General features: G+C 42.5%; 1 protein-coding gene across 2 annotated transcripts in view; it reads right to left on the bottom strand.

Annotated features, from left to right (window-relative positions):
• Positions 1-15948, bottom strand: part of LOC142660332 (cytochrome P450 2J6-like) — a 47449-nt gene that overhangs the window by 15501 nt on the left and 16000 nt on the right. Inside the window, exons 2-9 of one of the 2 annotated variants that reach the window (XM_075836932.1) lie at positions 13543-13705; positions 11571-11723; positions 8389-8549; positions 6677-6850; positions 5054-5195; positions 4056-4243; positions 3214-3355; positions 1392-1641 (exon numbers count right to left, since the gene is read on the bottom strand). In XM_075836932.1, the coding sequence (XP_075693047.1) occupies positions 1460-1641; positions 3214-3355; positions 4056-4243; positions 5054-5195; positions 6677-6850; positions 8389-8549; positions 11571-11723; positions 13543-13705 (1305 nt within the window). In that variant the 3' untranslated portion in view covers positions 1392-1459. Of the gene's footprint in view, positions 1-1391; positions 1642-3213; positions 3356-4055; positions 4244-5053; positions 5196-6676; positions 6851-8388; positions 8550-11570; positions 11724-13542; positions 13706-15948 lie in introns of those variants that run through there. The other variant, XM_075836933.1, reaches the window with a different exon arrangement.

The following is a 15948-nucleotide window of genomic DNA, read 5'->3' as shown; positions in this document are numbered from 1 at the left end:
CGCTAAATTATAATCTTAGATGTGATAGATTTGAGGTGGATCCTGCGTGTCACTGATCCTGTCAGTCCTGCTGACCTGACGGATACAGGATACAAAGCAGCTGTATCTCAAAAAGTGAAAATATTTTTTAATAAAATCAATCAATCATACTGCCTTAGTAATAGATGCTGGCTGATTGACAACGTCCATTACTAAGGCGGGGCTTAATGTTAGACATGAGGAGGCTAACACTAACCCCCATTATTACCCCGGTACCCACTGTCACCAGGGATACCGGTAAGAGCCGGGTATGATCCAGTACCCGACCATCTGCAGTGATGGTTGGGCACTGGCACGGCCGCAGGCTGGTATTATTGGGCTGGGAAAGCCCAAAAACAGTGGCCCTTCACATCCTGGTAATGCTAGCCTGCTGCTGCTATGTTGTATCTGGCTGGTTATAAAAATGGGGGAACCCCACATAGATCTTTCAGATTATTATTATTATATATATTTTTTTTTTAAATGATGTGGTGTGTCCCCCCCCAACCAGCCAGATACAACACAGCAGCAGCAGCCTAGCATTACCAGGGTGGGAAGGGCCACTGTGTTTGGCCTTTCCCAGCCTAATAATACCAACCTGTGGCCGCCCCAGTCCATCTGTAGTGATGGTCGGGTTCTAGATTGTACCTGGCACCCCTTGTGGCGGTGGGTACCGGGGTAATAATGGGGGGTTAGTGTTAGCCTCTGCACCGGCTAACACTAAGCCCCACCTTAGTATTGGATGCTGTCAATCAGGTTTTGACGAAATCAATAGTGCAGTTGACTGCGCTATTGGTTGCGTCAAGAACAACGGAACCCTGTCACAACGGTGACAAACGGAAACCTTTAGCAACGTTTCCGTCACCATGGAGATCAATGGTGAGGAAATGGAAGCTGAGGTTTCAGTTTGCCATTCCGTTGAGAGGTTACCCTACAGAAACCTCAGACGGAACGCCTTAACGGAAGGGCAACCATGATGTGAACACAGCCTAACACATATGGTAGACTTAGATACATGTGTGATACTGTTTGTTGAACCCTGTATCTAAGCCTAAGGTTTGTGTAAGAATAAGCTTCTTACTTACTGGCCAGTTTTGAAAATTTCACTGATGCAATGCCCGACCTCCAGTGACAGCTATCAGACGATTAATCTCCCGGGTTTTGGCACCAAAGACTGTTGAAGAAATCATGGCCAAAATATATTAGACTGAAGTTTTAGATGAGTGTATCAACTGACACTCACTCAGGAAATTTAACCAGATCCAAATCCATAAGTTCTATCGATATATCGGAGAGAAGAGACACAGACACATACAAGATGGATGCCACAAAATGGAGTCACATAAACATTTTAATCAATTTCACAACATGTATTAAGAGAGGCATGATTGAAAACTTAAAATATGATAAGAGTTCTGATTCCATTATAAAAAGACAAGTTCTATGTACGGGACACCAGCCTCATATTAAAACGTTTCGGAGCTTGAGAAATCCCGAAAATTGGGGTAAGGTCGGGAGAAGACTTGGGGTCCGGCCAGTGGAATTCAAAGTGTGTTAGCATAGTAGTGAAGAACAGAAAAATTTCCATGCGGGCAAGATTCTCCCCAAGACAAACTCGTGGTCCTAAAAAAAATAGTAGATGATCAAAACAGGCACACTGATGAAGCAACATTTATATTCTGTCCATAACAGAGCCATGACAGCTATGCAGGATGCATTTTACTGACGAATCCCACTGATTTACAACAGGATAAGGTATATGTATCAGAGCTGTGTTTTCTATTGATCCCAGCACCTGTCAGTTCATCACATGACCATGGACAGAATTTTATACACTGGAAGTAAGCAATGAATGTTCCTACTGAATAACAACAAGCACAGATCTTGGAAAATGTGAGGAATTACTACAGAAAGTATATTGGAAAATTGTATAACTTCTCATTATACAAGAAATAACATTATTTGCTGAAACTGGACAACCCCTTTAATCTTGTGTAACACCTTTGAGGGCAGCATATTATAGGTAGAGGTCCGCTGGTCTGGTGAGTCAAATCTTTTTTGTAAATTATTATTAAATGTAATACAGCAGACTTATATGTAGAGTACAGATCCCAGCTTTCCTCTGCCTTTGCATGTCCTGATGAGTGATAGCAACCTCTTTATTAGAATGTATAGAAAGGCTGTGTAGCGTCCATGGCCGCAAGCCGTCGGGTTTACTCACCTCCCCACGCCCGCAGCCATGGATTCGTGAGCGCTGGTTCCCATTTCCTTCCTAGGAGACGCCAGCGCTCACTTCCGCTCCATTCTGCTGTGTCCCGTAGGGTGCGCGCGCACGCTCGTGCCCGGCCTTAAAGGGCCAGCGTGCACACAAAGGAAATCGTCATCAACGGCCATGATTTCCTGGTCTATAAGAAGGCCCCAGGCCTTCTGATCCTTGCCTGAGTGTTGTTAGTCTATCCCAGTCTGTCTTGCAAATGGTCCCTTAGTATTTCGCCATTCCAGTTGTTACCCGTGGCCTGTTACCCGTTCCTGTATCCCGTATTGTTCTTGCTCCTGTGCCTACCAGTGTTGGAGTCGTGTCTACTGCACCTGCTGTCGTTTGCCATGTCCAGTGTCTTCTGCCACGTCCAGTGTCTTCTGCCACATCCAGTGTCTTCTGCCACGTCCAGTGTCTTCTGCCACATCCAGTGTCTTCTGCAACATCGGATACTGCCCGTCACATCTGGCGCTACCTGCCGCACCGGCCTCCATCCGTGCTGAAGCCACAGCCACCGTCTGGACTAGTTCAGGTACCCAAGCGTTGCTATCTGCTATTGACTTTCGTGTAGACTGTGACCTGGTCAGCTGCCTCCCCACTACGGCGGAGCGGCCTAGTGGGTCCACATACCCTGTGACCGTGACGGGCTGCCATCACTCAGGAGGTCATGCTCCGGACCATGCTGCTTCATAGACTGTATTCTCACCTAGCAGCATTGATTTTAAGGAGAATACTGTAGCACACAATAGTGCAATATGGATTCATATTCAACCCTGAATTGAAGTCTGTACACTCCTGCACCTCATGTGCATGAGGTCTTATAACCAATATTACTAATCACATTTCTACAATATGTAGTATAAACTTATAGATCTAGGAAATGCTATTATAATGAAATGTATGTAATTCCTTCAACCCTCTGCTTTTGCCCTCTTTACCTGCAGAGAATGGTAGGAAGGAATCTACTTTCTCCAGCTCTCCATCCTTGTTGAGGAAGTTCTCAGGATTAAACTCATGCGGATACTTCCATTGACTTTCGTCATAGTGCACTGAGGACAGATCTGTGATAATCAATGTTCCCTGAACAGAATAGAAACATATAAGGATCAGTGATCATCCCCGTTATAACTATGTCAGTGATACATCTGTAGAATATTGCCCTACACACAGCAAGCTTCCTAGCCTATAAACCCCAAAAGATCAAAGAATTCAGTCTCTCCCCATACTAAAATGGTTGAAATAATAAATTGCAATCTACTTTTAGAGCATTTAGTGAAATATTTTCTGTTCTATAAAGGGTTTATCTGCTTTGAACAATCTCTTTTAGTTTGTAGGGTCTCCTGACCATAAGCTGATCACAAAGTATCCCAGTGCTGGCGCGATCAGCTGTAACTAGTAGGGAAACCTGGCAGGAAGTGTTCAATTCCCCTGCAGCACCACCACAGGAGAAATGAAGTATACTATTGAAATCAATGGGCTGTCTGTATAATGCATTAACTTGCTGGGTCCTCCAGAGCAAGGGACCTTCTTTATAGCCGCTCTACTCTCTGGCTAATAGATTAGGGGCCCGAATGGGGAACAATTTACTCATAACTCCCTAACATAGTATTTGAAAGTGAGTTTTCCAAGCCAGATAACCCCTTTAAGATATGGGCCATGTATGTCTTTGAATTATATAGACTGTTCAAATTTAAGCCTGTTTGCTGAATGTGACAACATTTATTTTGTACTGCTCAATGTGCAAATGGGATGCTATATTCTTCCTACTGCTTTTCCTTACCTTGGGTATGGTATAGCCGTTTAGCTCCATGTCTTTTATAGGTGCATGTGCGATTCCCAGCGGCACAATTGAAGTAAAGCGTTGGACTTCTTGCAGTACAGCCTGTGTGTACGGCATCCTCAGTCTATCCTCATAGTCAAGGTGGTCCCTGTCTCCTCTAATTTTATCTATTTCTTCATGACACTTCTCTGAAATTATAAAATTATTCACAATTGTAATTTACAACCTAAACTAAGGGTCCTATTACATGGCCAGACGTGGGCCGTGTAAACGAGGGCTAATCAACGAGACAGCTTGTTGATCGGCGATCGTTTGCTCCTTTCAAATGGAGCAATGATCGCTCATCCCCATATATTTTAAAATCATGTCGGCAGCGCATTACCCTGATTACACAGGGAGAAGTGCTGCCGACAAAGATGATTTTTAATTCTGCATAATTTGCTCGTTCCTCGGCTGATCGTTGCCCTGATTACACAGGGCAATGATCGGGAATGAGCTTTCATATGAATGCTTGTTTGTCCGATCATTGGTGCATGTAATAGGGCCTTGAGACATAAAACAATTGCCATGAAGTTACACCCGCTATATCTCCTACACCATAGGGCTTTCCACAATTATTCTCTAGAAAAATGTTACTTAAATGATTTTGTCCTCAAATTATTTTGAGGAGTTATATTAAACTATAGCACAGCTTGGATTTCACAGATTAACCATCTTGTAGTAATGATAATTTCCAGTGGCATAACTTGAAGCTGCAAAACCTGCTATAGAGTTCTTATTGTAAAAGGGCCTTTACACATATACTACTTATGAGGGTGTGGCTGCTTAGTATTGCAATTGCACACAGATAAGGCTTCTATAGGCTTATAGTCCACACTATTAGATCAGACGGGCTGCCGAGCACCTTCAAGAGTTAACTATTGTCTCCATTTTGCTTTATTATAACCACACAAAGTCAAACTTATTGAATAGGACTGACCATGTTATAACAAATTTACCTTGAATGTCCGGAAACGTCATCATATAAAGAAGACTCCACTCCAAAGTAGATGAAGTGGTCTCTGTTCCGGCAACAAACAGATCTACCATGCACATGAAGAGATTCTCTGTATTAAAGCTTAATTTTGGTCCATCTCCTACCTGACCAAGAGAAAGGAGACCCCTTAAAGCTTAGCATTTATTAATCTCACACTCGGCGCTGTTTTTTTATTTTGAAAAATGATCATTTTTGAGCAAGTTATGAGCAATTTTAGATTTATGCTAATTGGTTTCTTAATGCCCAGCTGGGCGTTTTTTAACTTTTGACCAAGTGGGCGTTGTAAAGAGAAGTGTATGACGCTGACCAATCAGTTAGCAATCAGCGTCATACACTTCTATTCATTCATGTCCATTTGTACTCAGAACAGCGTGATCTCGCTGTGCTGTCACATACACCCACATTAACTTTACTGAAGTGTCTTGAGAGTGAATAGACTTTGCCTCCAGCCAGGACGCGATATCTATTCACACTCCCGACACTTCGGTAAAGTTTGTGTGGGACTTAATCACTGCACAGCGTGATCTCGCTGTGCTGTGTGAGTAAGTCCCCCACAAATTTTACCGAAGTGTCGGGAGTGTGAAAAGACATCGCGTCCTGGCTGGAAGTAATGTCTAATAAAGAAGTCACACAACACTGCCTCACACCTGGCTTCGTCATGGATTCCTAATAGAATATCCTACAACATATTCTGAGACTTGCTTACTATATCGGGTAATGGTGAATACATTTTTTGTAATTGTTACATTAGCTATACATAGGGCTTGCCTTAGGCTCGTTGGTATGATATGCACTATGAATGCTGTTGCAATGCACTTTAAAGGGGTTGTATGAGATTAGAAAAAACATGGCTGCTTCCCCTCAAAAACTGTGCCACTCTTATCCATTGGCAGTAATGTTACATTTTTCTGCAGCGCTACCAAATGGTAAATTAAGCATTACACAGTGCCCATTCAAATCAATTTGTTGTCTGTGTAATGCAGGACAGGACAGGTCCACCAGCGCAAATTTTTATTACAAATAATTTTAACTTTTTGAGATACAGCTGCTTTGTATCCAGTATACAGAGCAGCTGTATCATTCGGTAAGACCTTAATCCGTCAGGTCCGCGGGACTGACTGGTTCAGTCACAGTGGTTCCTGGGTGTCCCTGACACGCAGGATCCACCTGTTATCGATCACATCTAAGTTATGAACTTAGATGTGATCATAACAGCTCGATCCTGCATGTCAGAGAAATGCAGCATACACTGACACTGAACCCGTCAGTGCCGCTGAACAGATGGATACAGGATTCAGTACAAGATACAGCTGCTCTGTATACAGTATGCAAAGGAGCTGTATCTCAAAAAGTAAAAATAATTTTTAATAAAATGTATTTAGGAAGCTGCACCAATCACACTGGTGCACAATTTAATTTTATTTAAAAAAAAAACTATGTCAAAGGTGTATCAAGAACCTCAAAGCTTCCTGCAACCTCATGTTACATGAACTTTTACCAGTTCTTGAGATGACTTCAAAGGTATTTATAAGGCTAATAGGATCACTGCAATGTCTAGGCATTATCAGAATTGAAAATACTTTACCTTATCCATTTCTTCTAGATAGTAATCAATGTAGTCTCGAGGCTGCCCAGACACCCTGCTTCTCTTGTGCTCCTCTAAAACTTCACCAAGAAATCCAAAAACAGTCTTAACATTTCTGAACATCCTCTGGTGTGGTAGAGGAAGATATTTGACAAATCCAAATGCATTGTAGAGCTGTGTGGAAAGATTACTTTATTATTGTGTAGAACAAGAGACAGAAGAGTTTTCAGTAATAGTTTTCCAAGTAGCACATTTGACAGTAGTGGTCAACCCTGTGATAAATATTTTATCATACCTGAAATGTACCTACAATGCATTCGGAAAGTCTTAAGACCCTTTAAATTTTTTCACATTTTGTTATTTTTTTTTGTTGTTTTTTTTTCCCCCATCATTCTGCACTCTATACCCCATAATGACAAAGTAAAAACAGAATGTTAGTAATCTTTGCTAATTTATTGAAAAGGAAAAACTAAAATCTTGCATTGACATAAGTATTCAGACGCTTTACTCAGTACTTAAATGAAGCACCTTTGGCAGCGATAACAGCCACCAGTCTTCTTGGGTATGATGCCACAAGGTTTGCACACCTTGGTCAATCTTGGTTTTATCAAACCACACAATCTAGTTTCTCACAATCTCGGAGTCTTTTAGGTGCTTTTTTGTAGACTCCAGGCAGGCTTTCAGTGTCTTCTATTGAGGAGATACTTCTTTCTGGCCAATCCGCCATAAAGCCCACATTGGTGGAGTGCTGCAGTGATGGTTGACCTTCTGGAAGTTTCTCCCATCTACACACAGAATCTTTGGAGCTCAGCCAGAGTGACCATTGGTCACCTCTCTTACCATGGCCCTTCTCCCCTGACTACTTAATTTGGTGGGGCAGGCCAGCGCTAGGAAGAGTCCTGGTTGTTCCACATTTCTTCCATTTAAGAATTATGGAGGCCACTGTGCTCTTGGGAACTTTCAGTGCAGCAGACATTTTTTTGTACCCTTCCCCTGATCTGTGCCTTAACACAATCCTGTCTCTGAGTTCTTCAGGTAGTTATTTCTTCCTCATGGCTTGGTTTTTGCTCTGATATGCATTGTAAGCTGTGAGACCTTATATAGACAGGGGTGTGTCTTTCCAAATCACGTCAAACCAAATGAATATAACACAGGTGGACTAGCGCTGCTCAGGAACTCCAGCGATAGAAAACCCCTGAATTCACTGACCATATATGGACATCGGGAGCAGGGCTGGAGTCCCAAGCAAAGCGCAAGCTTATGCTCTGCTTGGGGACTCAAGCAATAGGCAATGTGACTGCCCCTTGAGGTCATGTTCTTCATAACACACCAACACGAACAGCATGGGCCCTCAGTCATGTGGAGCTGTGTCGGTGCGACATCATTATTAGAATAGCTCCAGGACTTCCGGGAACAATTCAGAAGGTTAGACCTGCATGATTTTAGTACAGAATTTTAAATTAAAGTACATTAGTACGTTACTTCTTTTCACATAAATATATTATTGCAATGCAATTTTTGGTCCCCGGATAACCCCTTAATGTCTCAAATTAGAGAAAATTATGTAATTGTGAGTATTGCATGATTGGGATTGCTTACAACCTGAGGATGTGGTTTAGTTCACAGAATAATTTAGGTACAGCATTGCAAAACGTATTGTTATTAAAGAGTATTTAATATTAAAAAGCATCACAAATGACATAATAACTTACCTGGGCCCAAAACCCAGTTGCCAATTTCAAATGTTCATGGACCAGGTTGAGAACATTCCTAAATGTTGACTCATCATAGTTATATCGTCTTCCAAACACAATGGAACAAATTATGTTGGATACGGTGTTATCAAGGACGAAATGTGGATCATAGAGAGAGTCTGAAAGAAACACCAGCAATAATTTATAAGGAGCAAAAAGACTTAGACATTGTGTCTAGTGACATGATATTCCGACAATAGTCCTTTATGTCTCGCCAATCAAACATGTCATAAAGGTCATATTGGCGGCGGATGGATCTCTGGTAGACAGAACCCCAGGAAGTGTGTTGTACCGGAAGTTGTAAGAGAATTGGCAGAAGCTCCTGTTTGGACAAGTCATACTCATCGGTGCTGACACCAATGACGCAAATGGTCGGCACTGGGCAGAACCCGGATGCATCATGGGCCATTGGACACTGCTTTTGAGGCAGAATATTTAAACTCTGCTGAGACTAGCAAGCTCAACTCTCGAGGAAGGTGGCAAATCGCACGTCAAGGTATTTCCTGGGGGGATTTCTCCTATTGCCACCATGTCAGCCACAGGTAATTGACTTATAGAATTATTACTTATAGTTTATTGGGTCTACATATTTAGGGTCCCGTCAGCATTGAGGGGGCTTGTGTAGAAGCTCAGTTTGTCGTGGGAATGGGATCTAGGTGAGTATAATGTTTTTTTTTCTTTTATTTGTTTGGGGGGGGGCTATGTACAGAAGTGGGGCTGTATGGCGGTATCTACAGGGGGCTGGATGGCACTATCTACAGGGGGCTGTATGGCACTATCTACAGGGGGAGGCTGTATGGCGCTATCTACAGGGGGGCTGTATGGTGCTATCTACAGGAGGAATGTATGGTGTTATCTAAAGGGGAGGCAGTATGGCGCTATCTACAAAAGGGAGGTTGGGGCACTATCTACAGGGGGCTGTATGGCACTATCTACAGGGGGAGGTGGGGGTTATGGCAGTATCTACAAGGGGGTCTGTATGGCGCTATCTACAGGGGGGATGTATGGCGTTATCTACAGGGGGGATGTATGGCGCCATCTACAGTGTGGGTGCTGTATGGTGCTATCTACAGGGGGCTATATGGCGCTATCTACAGGGGGGCTGTATGGCGCTATCTACAGGGGGGATATATGGCCATATCTACAGGGGGATTTATGGCGCTATATACAGGGGAGGCAGTATGGTACTATCTGCAAAGGGCGGCTGTATGGAGCTATCTACAGGGGGGCTGTATGGCGCTATCTAAAGGAGGGCTGTATGGCGCTATCTACAGGGGGCTATATGGCGATATCTACAGGGGGCTGTATGGCGCTATCTACAGGGGAGTCTGTATGTCGTTATCTACAGGGGGGCTGTATGGCTTTATCTACTGGGAGGCTGTATGGCGCTGTCTACAGGGGGGCTGTATGGCGCTATCTACAGGGGGGGCTGTATGACACTTTCTACAGGGGGGCTGTGTGGTGCTATCTACTGGGGAGGCAGTATGGCATTATCTAAAAAGGGGAGGTGGGGGCGCTATCTACAGGGTGGCTGTATGGCGCTATCTACAGGGGGGAGTTGGGGGCACTATCTACAAGGCGGCTGCATGGCACTGTCTACAAGGGGGGCACTATCTACAAGGGGGTGTTACACTGTCTACAGGGGGGCTGTATAGCACTGTCTACAGGGGGCTGTATGGCAGAACCTACGGGGGGCACTATCTACAGGGGGGATGTGTGTGGACCCAGGGGAGGGGAGGGGCCCAGTAAAAAGTTTGCTATGGGGTTCTAGTTACGCCCCTGCCTGCATTTGTCTTATAGTGTTGCCTGTCCTGACTTCAGATTTGTAAAACCACATTCCTGTTTATGGAATTAGGTACCTTGCTTCAGAAATACCATCTGCAAGCGTAAGCGGTAGCTATTGGAGACTATTCATGAGAAGCAACGTGAGAATTACCATACTCACGTGAGGGGCATGTTAGGAGGAGTAGATTGTGAGGGGTTAGCGGGTTAGTTTTAGGTCAGTAGGAAGGGTTGTATTAAAAAAAAAGTAGGAAATTGATTGTGAGGGGTGGGAGGTGAAGAGTCAGTGGGTCCTAGTTGGTAGAAAGGTGAAGAGTCAGTGGGTCCAACATTGTCTGGACCAGCAAGCAGCTTACCCAAACGCCCTTATTATTGGCAATACCCGGGGTGAGGGTTTTATTGATTTGGAGTTCAACATTGTCGGAGGAGCCAGCGGGAAGGAGGTCTTGATCAGCAGTTATTAAACGGGATATAAGGGGTTCCATTGGAGGTGTGGTGACTCTTTTTTAAGTGGAGTAATTGAATATGGAGGAAATGTGTTGTTCCCGCTGGTTGTCAATCCAGGGAACAAGGGTGTTACATAAAGTGGAGGTGCAGAACCCTTGACAAATTTGTCAGTCCCGAAATGGCGCGGTGCGACTTGGGAATATGAATTTGGGTACTGACTGGATAACGACCTACCAAGGCTCCCTTCCTGGGTTATACAGAATATTTATTTGTTTTTTTTGTAATAGTCTGTGATATATTATATTTAAGAGTTATTTTAATTGAATGCTATTTATAACGTTGTAAATCCGTTACTACAGATGCTGCTGTGGCCACTATTTTCTGTCACGTGTTTGTGAGTTTTGTTTGGTTTCAAGGAAAAAACTTGCTAAGTGGTGTAACCGGACTTAATCTCCATTACCGTAGTCATGCAAAATCCCTTATATTCCGCCTCACAGTTTAGCCCTAACCAAACCAATAATGACATAGTGGATCCACGTTCCTGTGCTGAGGCCTGCATGACAATTTAATATATCTACAGGTATGTGACTAGTAACTAGTAAATAGGAGTTTCCAAGAAAAATTTGGAATGGGCATCATCCAACTCATATCATTATATAAGGCGCAGGTTAATAATATAGTCTTATGTTACTAGTTATCCTTCTCTCGCCTTTTATCTATGCTTAATACATACGTTATGACATTAGCGGTTTTTCTAATGTTGAAGTCATCTGTTACCGGAGAACATTCAACATTGTTGCCACCAGTGTCACCCGATGGAGGCCATAATATGATAATATGAAGTATTTAGAAATTGATCATAGATTGTTTTGAATGTGGGTTGGTCTGGATTTATATTATGTAAAATTTACCTTTATTCTTCTTTAATTCCTGGATTAGGTATTGACTCTCTTCAAATATTCTTTCTTCCATGGACTTCTTCCCAAGGCCAAAGTTCCGTAAAGTGGACAATGTGAAGCGTCTGTGCTCCTTCCATGCTGGCCCATATTTTACAGCTATTATACCTAAATGGAAAACTCAGCTGAAACTGGCTATATAATTTAAGAGTAATAAAATCATTGATTACATGAAAATCCAGAAGGACTTCTGGGGAGTTCTTATGAGAAATTATCCTCTCTAATCTCAGGATATGCACCACAGGTAAGAAAGATTTTCATTTACGATGAATACAAAGAACTGTGATACAAAGAAGTGTGTTACGGTGGTAGTAGAGGTATGTGGAAGGAAGGATGGAGGGGACAAAACATATATGGTAAGGCTAAGTGTGGGTGTAATAATGAGGAGGAAAACATTGTGTGAGTTTTACTAAACAAAAAGCTCCAGAATTCTTGCTTAAATTATGCCAAAAACTGGTTCACATGTCTTGCCCCAGATTTATTAGGTATTTTAGTCACTTTTTGCACCCCACTAGACAGTCTTTAAGGTGTCCAGAAAAGGGGTGTGTGACTTAGCTAAAGGGTTGTGGCTTAAATGCACCAAAGTGCATCAAAGTTGCACCAAATTTTTGCCACATAATATTGGTCTAAAGTAAGCTAACCAAAAGGTGGCGTAAGGATGAGAAAAGTTTCTAACATTTCTAGCATGATTTTTTAAATTTATCATCAGCATGTTATCACCCCTGTGATAAATTTGGTGCATCTTCTGCATGCTCGGTCTAGTTTAAGACAGTAATTAATAAGTATGCCTCATTGTATACTAAGTTTCAAAACCGTAGGCGGGCATGTCCAGGAAGATGTTACTGCTTAAAGATGACCTGTCAGTAAGTCATATTAGTTGAACTGGTTAACTGACCTGAACAGCGCTGTCTCGCTGATTCCAGCACTGCTTTTCTTTTTTCCTGGACACCCCTGTTCCAGAGATGTGGCCCACTGTTGTGTTAGCTCCCTATATGCTGTAGTTAGCCAACAGGGTGGAGCTAGCTTCCCTGCCTCTGATGCTGACCAATTAGCACAAGGCCGCTTGAGGGTAGTTCACACATTGTTGGCTACATCAAGGAGTCAACACAACAGTGGGCCATATCTCTGGAACAGGGGGGGGGGGGTCGAGGAAAAAAAGAAAAACAGCGCTGGAATAAGGGAGAGAGCACTATTCAGATCAGTAAACAAGTTCAACATATATGACCTATTGACATGTCCTCTTTAACTACAGCAGGCAAATTTCCCATTCTGGAGTCAAGGAAAGCTGGGTTAAAACCCCTATAAGAGTTGAAGCAACAAGTAAGGCTTGCATCACTACAATATGTCAAGTAAAAAATAAATCATATTCACACACGGGGCCCATGAAAGGGGCTTAGGCTTCGTTCACATCTGCGTCAGTGCTCCGTTCCGACGTTCTGTTGTCTACTACAATATTGATTCCGTCAAAATGATGTAACCCGTACACAACTGAGACAAACAGAAACCATTGGCACCGGATCCCTCACCCTTGAAATTAATGGTGATGGAAACAGAAACCTATGGTTTCCGTTTGTGTCAGTCAGGCTCCCATTCCGACGGAAAACTGAGACGGAACGTCGGAATGGGACCCTGGTGCAGATGTGAATGAAGCCTTATTTTGAACTTGCCATTTTAGAGTGCTGCCAGTCTTTTTTTGTGATTTGGATATTCGATGAGATCTGGATCCAGGATCTATGTGGTTTGCACCCATCACATGTATTCATTTACACAGGGCTGCTGTCTTTTGGGATCTGTAAGAGCCATCGTGCTAGTCATATAGTCTATCATTGAGCTTTCCGAGATACAGAAAGACCTAAAGCAGAGCTGAATAGAATTTTTAAGAACAAGATTAGTCCATAAAGATAATTTTGGGGTGTAAAACAATTACCTCTGCCTCCTGTGATGGATTCACTGAGTCTGTCATGAGGCCTGTCGGCAAAATCAACACCTCTAGTCACCAAAACTTCTTTAAGATGTTTGAGGCCCCGAACCACCACAGTTGGAGTGAATCCTAGGTAGATGCTGAACACTGGACCGTACACCTTGGAGAGCTGACATAGAAATGCCCATGTTAAAACTTATAATAGCAACTTCTCCCATATACAGACATTACTTTTTTCATTTGTTTACAAACATATGCTCTACCAATAGATCTAGATGCTTGATACCCAAATCTAATGCATACTATAAAATCTGTGTTCATTTTTTTTTTAATTTTAATAACTGTAAAAAAAAATACAAACATGTCTGGTATCCCTGTAAATGTTACAAATTTGATAGCTTACAGGAGGATCGTGTGTGTCAGAGACATGCAGGATCCACCGACACTGAACGCGTCAGGTCCGCAGGACTGATGGATTCAGTGAATAGCGACGGAAACTGCTGCTCTGTATAGAGGATACAGAGCAGCTGTAGCTAAAAAAGTACAAATTATTTTTATTCCAAAAAAGTTTGGCTTTTAAAGGTTTACATAGCCTTTAAGCAAGTTTTAAATAGTTTTTTTTATTAAATTGCTGTCAAAGCCGAATCCGTCATGTCAGCCGAACTGACGGCTCGGCAGAAAGCTCGGCAGAAAGCTCGGCAGAAAGCTCGGCAGAAATCTATTCCTGCGTGTCTGACACAGTTTTAATTTAAAAAAAAAACAATCTAAAACTTGCTTAAAATCACATTAAAAAAAATTAATAATTGAGAACAAAGATTTACTTAGCCTTTAAAATGGATACAACAGTATCACGGTGTTACTCTCACATTAGAAAAAAACAAACAACAGTTTTAAAGATGGCTTGACTATTAGTCTGGCATTAACTTCACAAGCCTTGTATCTTCTCTTGAATATGTTGTATTGTTGACAAAATAATAGCTATGCTGTATACATAAAAATATGAAAATTACACAGCTAAATAACTTCTCCATACAGTACTCAAATATCAGTGCCATAGAGTGACTAAATAATACCGCCATATAGAAAATAACAGCTGAAGTGTTTGGCTCTTCATTGTGGTCCACTGCTTGTCCTAAATGGATCTTTTGCAGCCGGGTTGCACATTATAGTATGGGTGGTAGACGTCCCTAGTTGGTGGATGTCCTAGGACAATTGCCCCCTTTTGAATCTGCTATAATTTGTCTGTTTATAATGTACAGCACAGGATTTATTAGAAAACTGCGGAATGACTGTATTTTACATATTGTCATGTGACAGGATCAGATGTCAGTATGTGCATAGTCATTGCTTGTACAATTATTTACACTTGCTGCACACATATAATTGGTCTTACCTAGTATGTAGACTGCTGGACCTGTTAACCTTTTGACAGTAGTATTACATAAAGTAATCGGAATCACAAATAGCTGATACAAAACGCAACAACTAAAATCTGAAATATTTACCTAGCACCATCCCGCCAACTTTAACCCTCTAGGACTTTATAAAGTATCCCATAATTCACTTTACCTGGTGCAGGGCCATAGCAAGGGAGGGGGCTGGCAGGGCATGTGCCCCATGTGCTGAGTGCCAGGGATAGCACAAACAAGCCACTTTTCCTTGGCCCGGGTACTTATGTTTAGGGCTATGGTGGTGATCTGAATCTTTGCCCTGGGTAAAGGAAAGTCCAGCTTCGACTCTGCAATGTGCATTATTTTTCCTGAAATAAAGCTTTTTTGTCTCGTTCGTACCTTAAAATTCTCAGTTGCAATAGTGACCAAAAGTAGTTCAGATGTAGGAGAGGTCCTCCCATGTTTTCCCCCTCTGACCTTATTTATGGTTTAAAGAAAATGTCAAGTTGAGAAGATTAAAGTTCTCTGCTGGTAGCGGGTGAAAAATCATTTTAATGTAACCTATAATTATCTTGTAAGAAGCTTTTAACTTCAGTATTCAGTTTTTAGTGTTCCTGTGCCCTATGCTAATGAGCATAAAAGAGTCATATCTTCATTCCTCAAGTCTTTCTGTGTTAACCCCGCTTCCATACTTTTGATTGACAGCTCCTCGTCTCCCCCGGCACACAAGGAATACTAGGCTTGCGCATCGATGTCCTGTTCTGGAGCGTGTGAACAACGGGAGACACCATAGCGGCACATGCACATTAACTAGATTGGAGGCCCGGATGAAGCAGGGAAGGGTGTCGGAACATTCAAGATGGGCTCATGCGCATTATCTCAGATGAGATTTCGGCATTCAGAGCGGGCTAGTTTTTGGCGGTGGGTAGGCATAAGTAGAACGAACCAGGCTGCCAGATTATTACCATAAAAGGCACAAAATGTTTGCAGACCGTTATTTACGGTCATCGGAGGAGTTTAG

The sequence above is a fragment of the Rhinoderma darwinii genome, chromosome 9 (assembly GCF_050947455.1).
Source record: "Rhinoderma darwinii isolate aRhiDar2 chromosome 9, aRhiDar2.hap1, whole genome shotgun sequence".
Taxonomy (NCBI): domain Eukaryota; kingdom Metazoa; phylum Chordata; class Amphibia; order Anura; family Rhinodermatidae; genus Rhinoderma; species Rhinoderma darwinii.
Note: the sequence above shows the minus strand (reverse complement) of the source record. Positions and strands in the feature narration are given on the sequence as shown.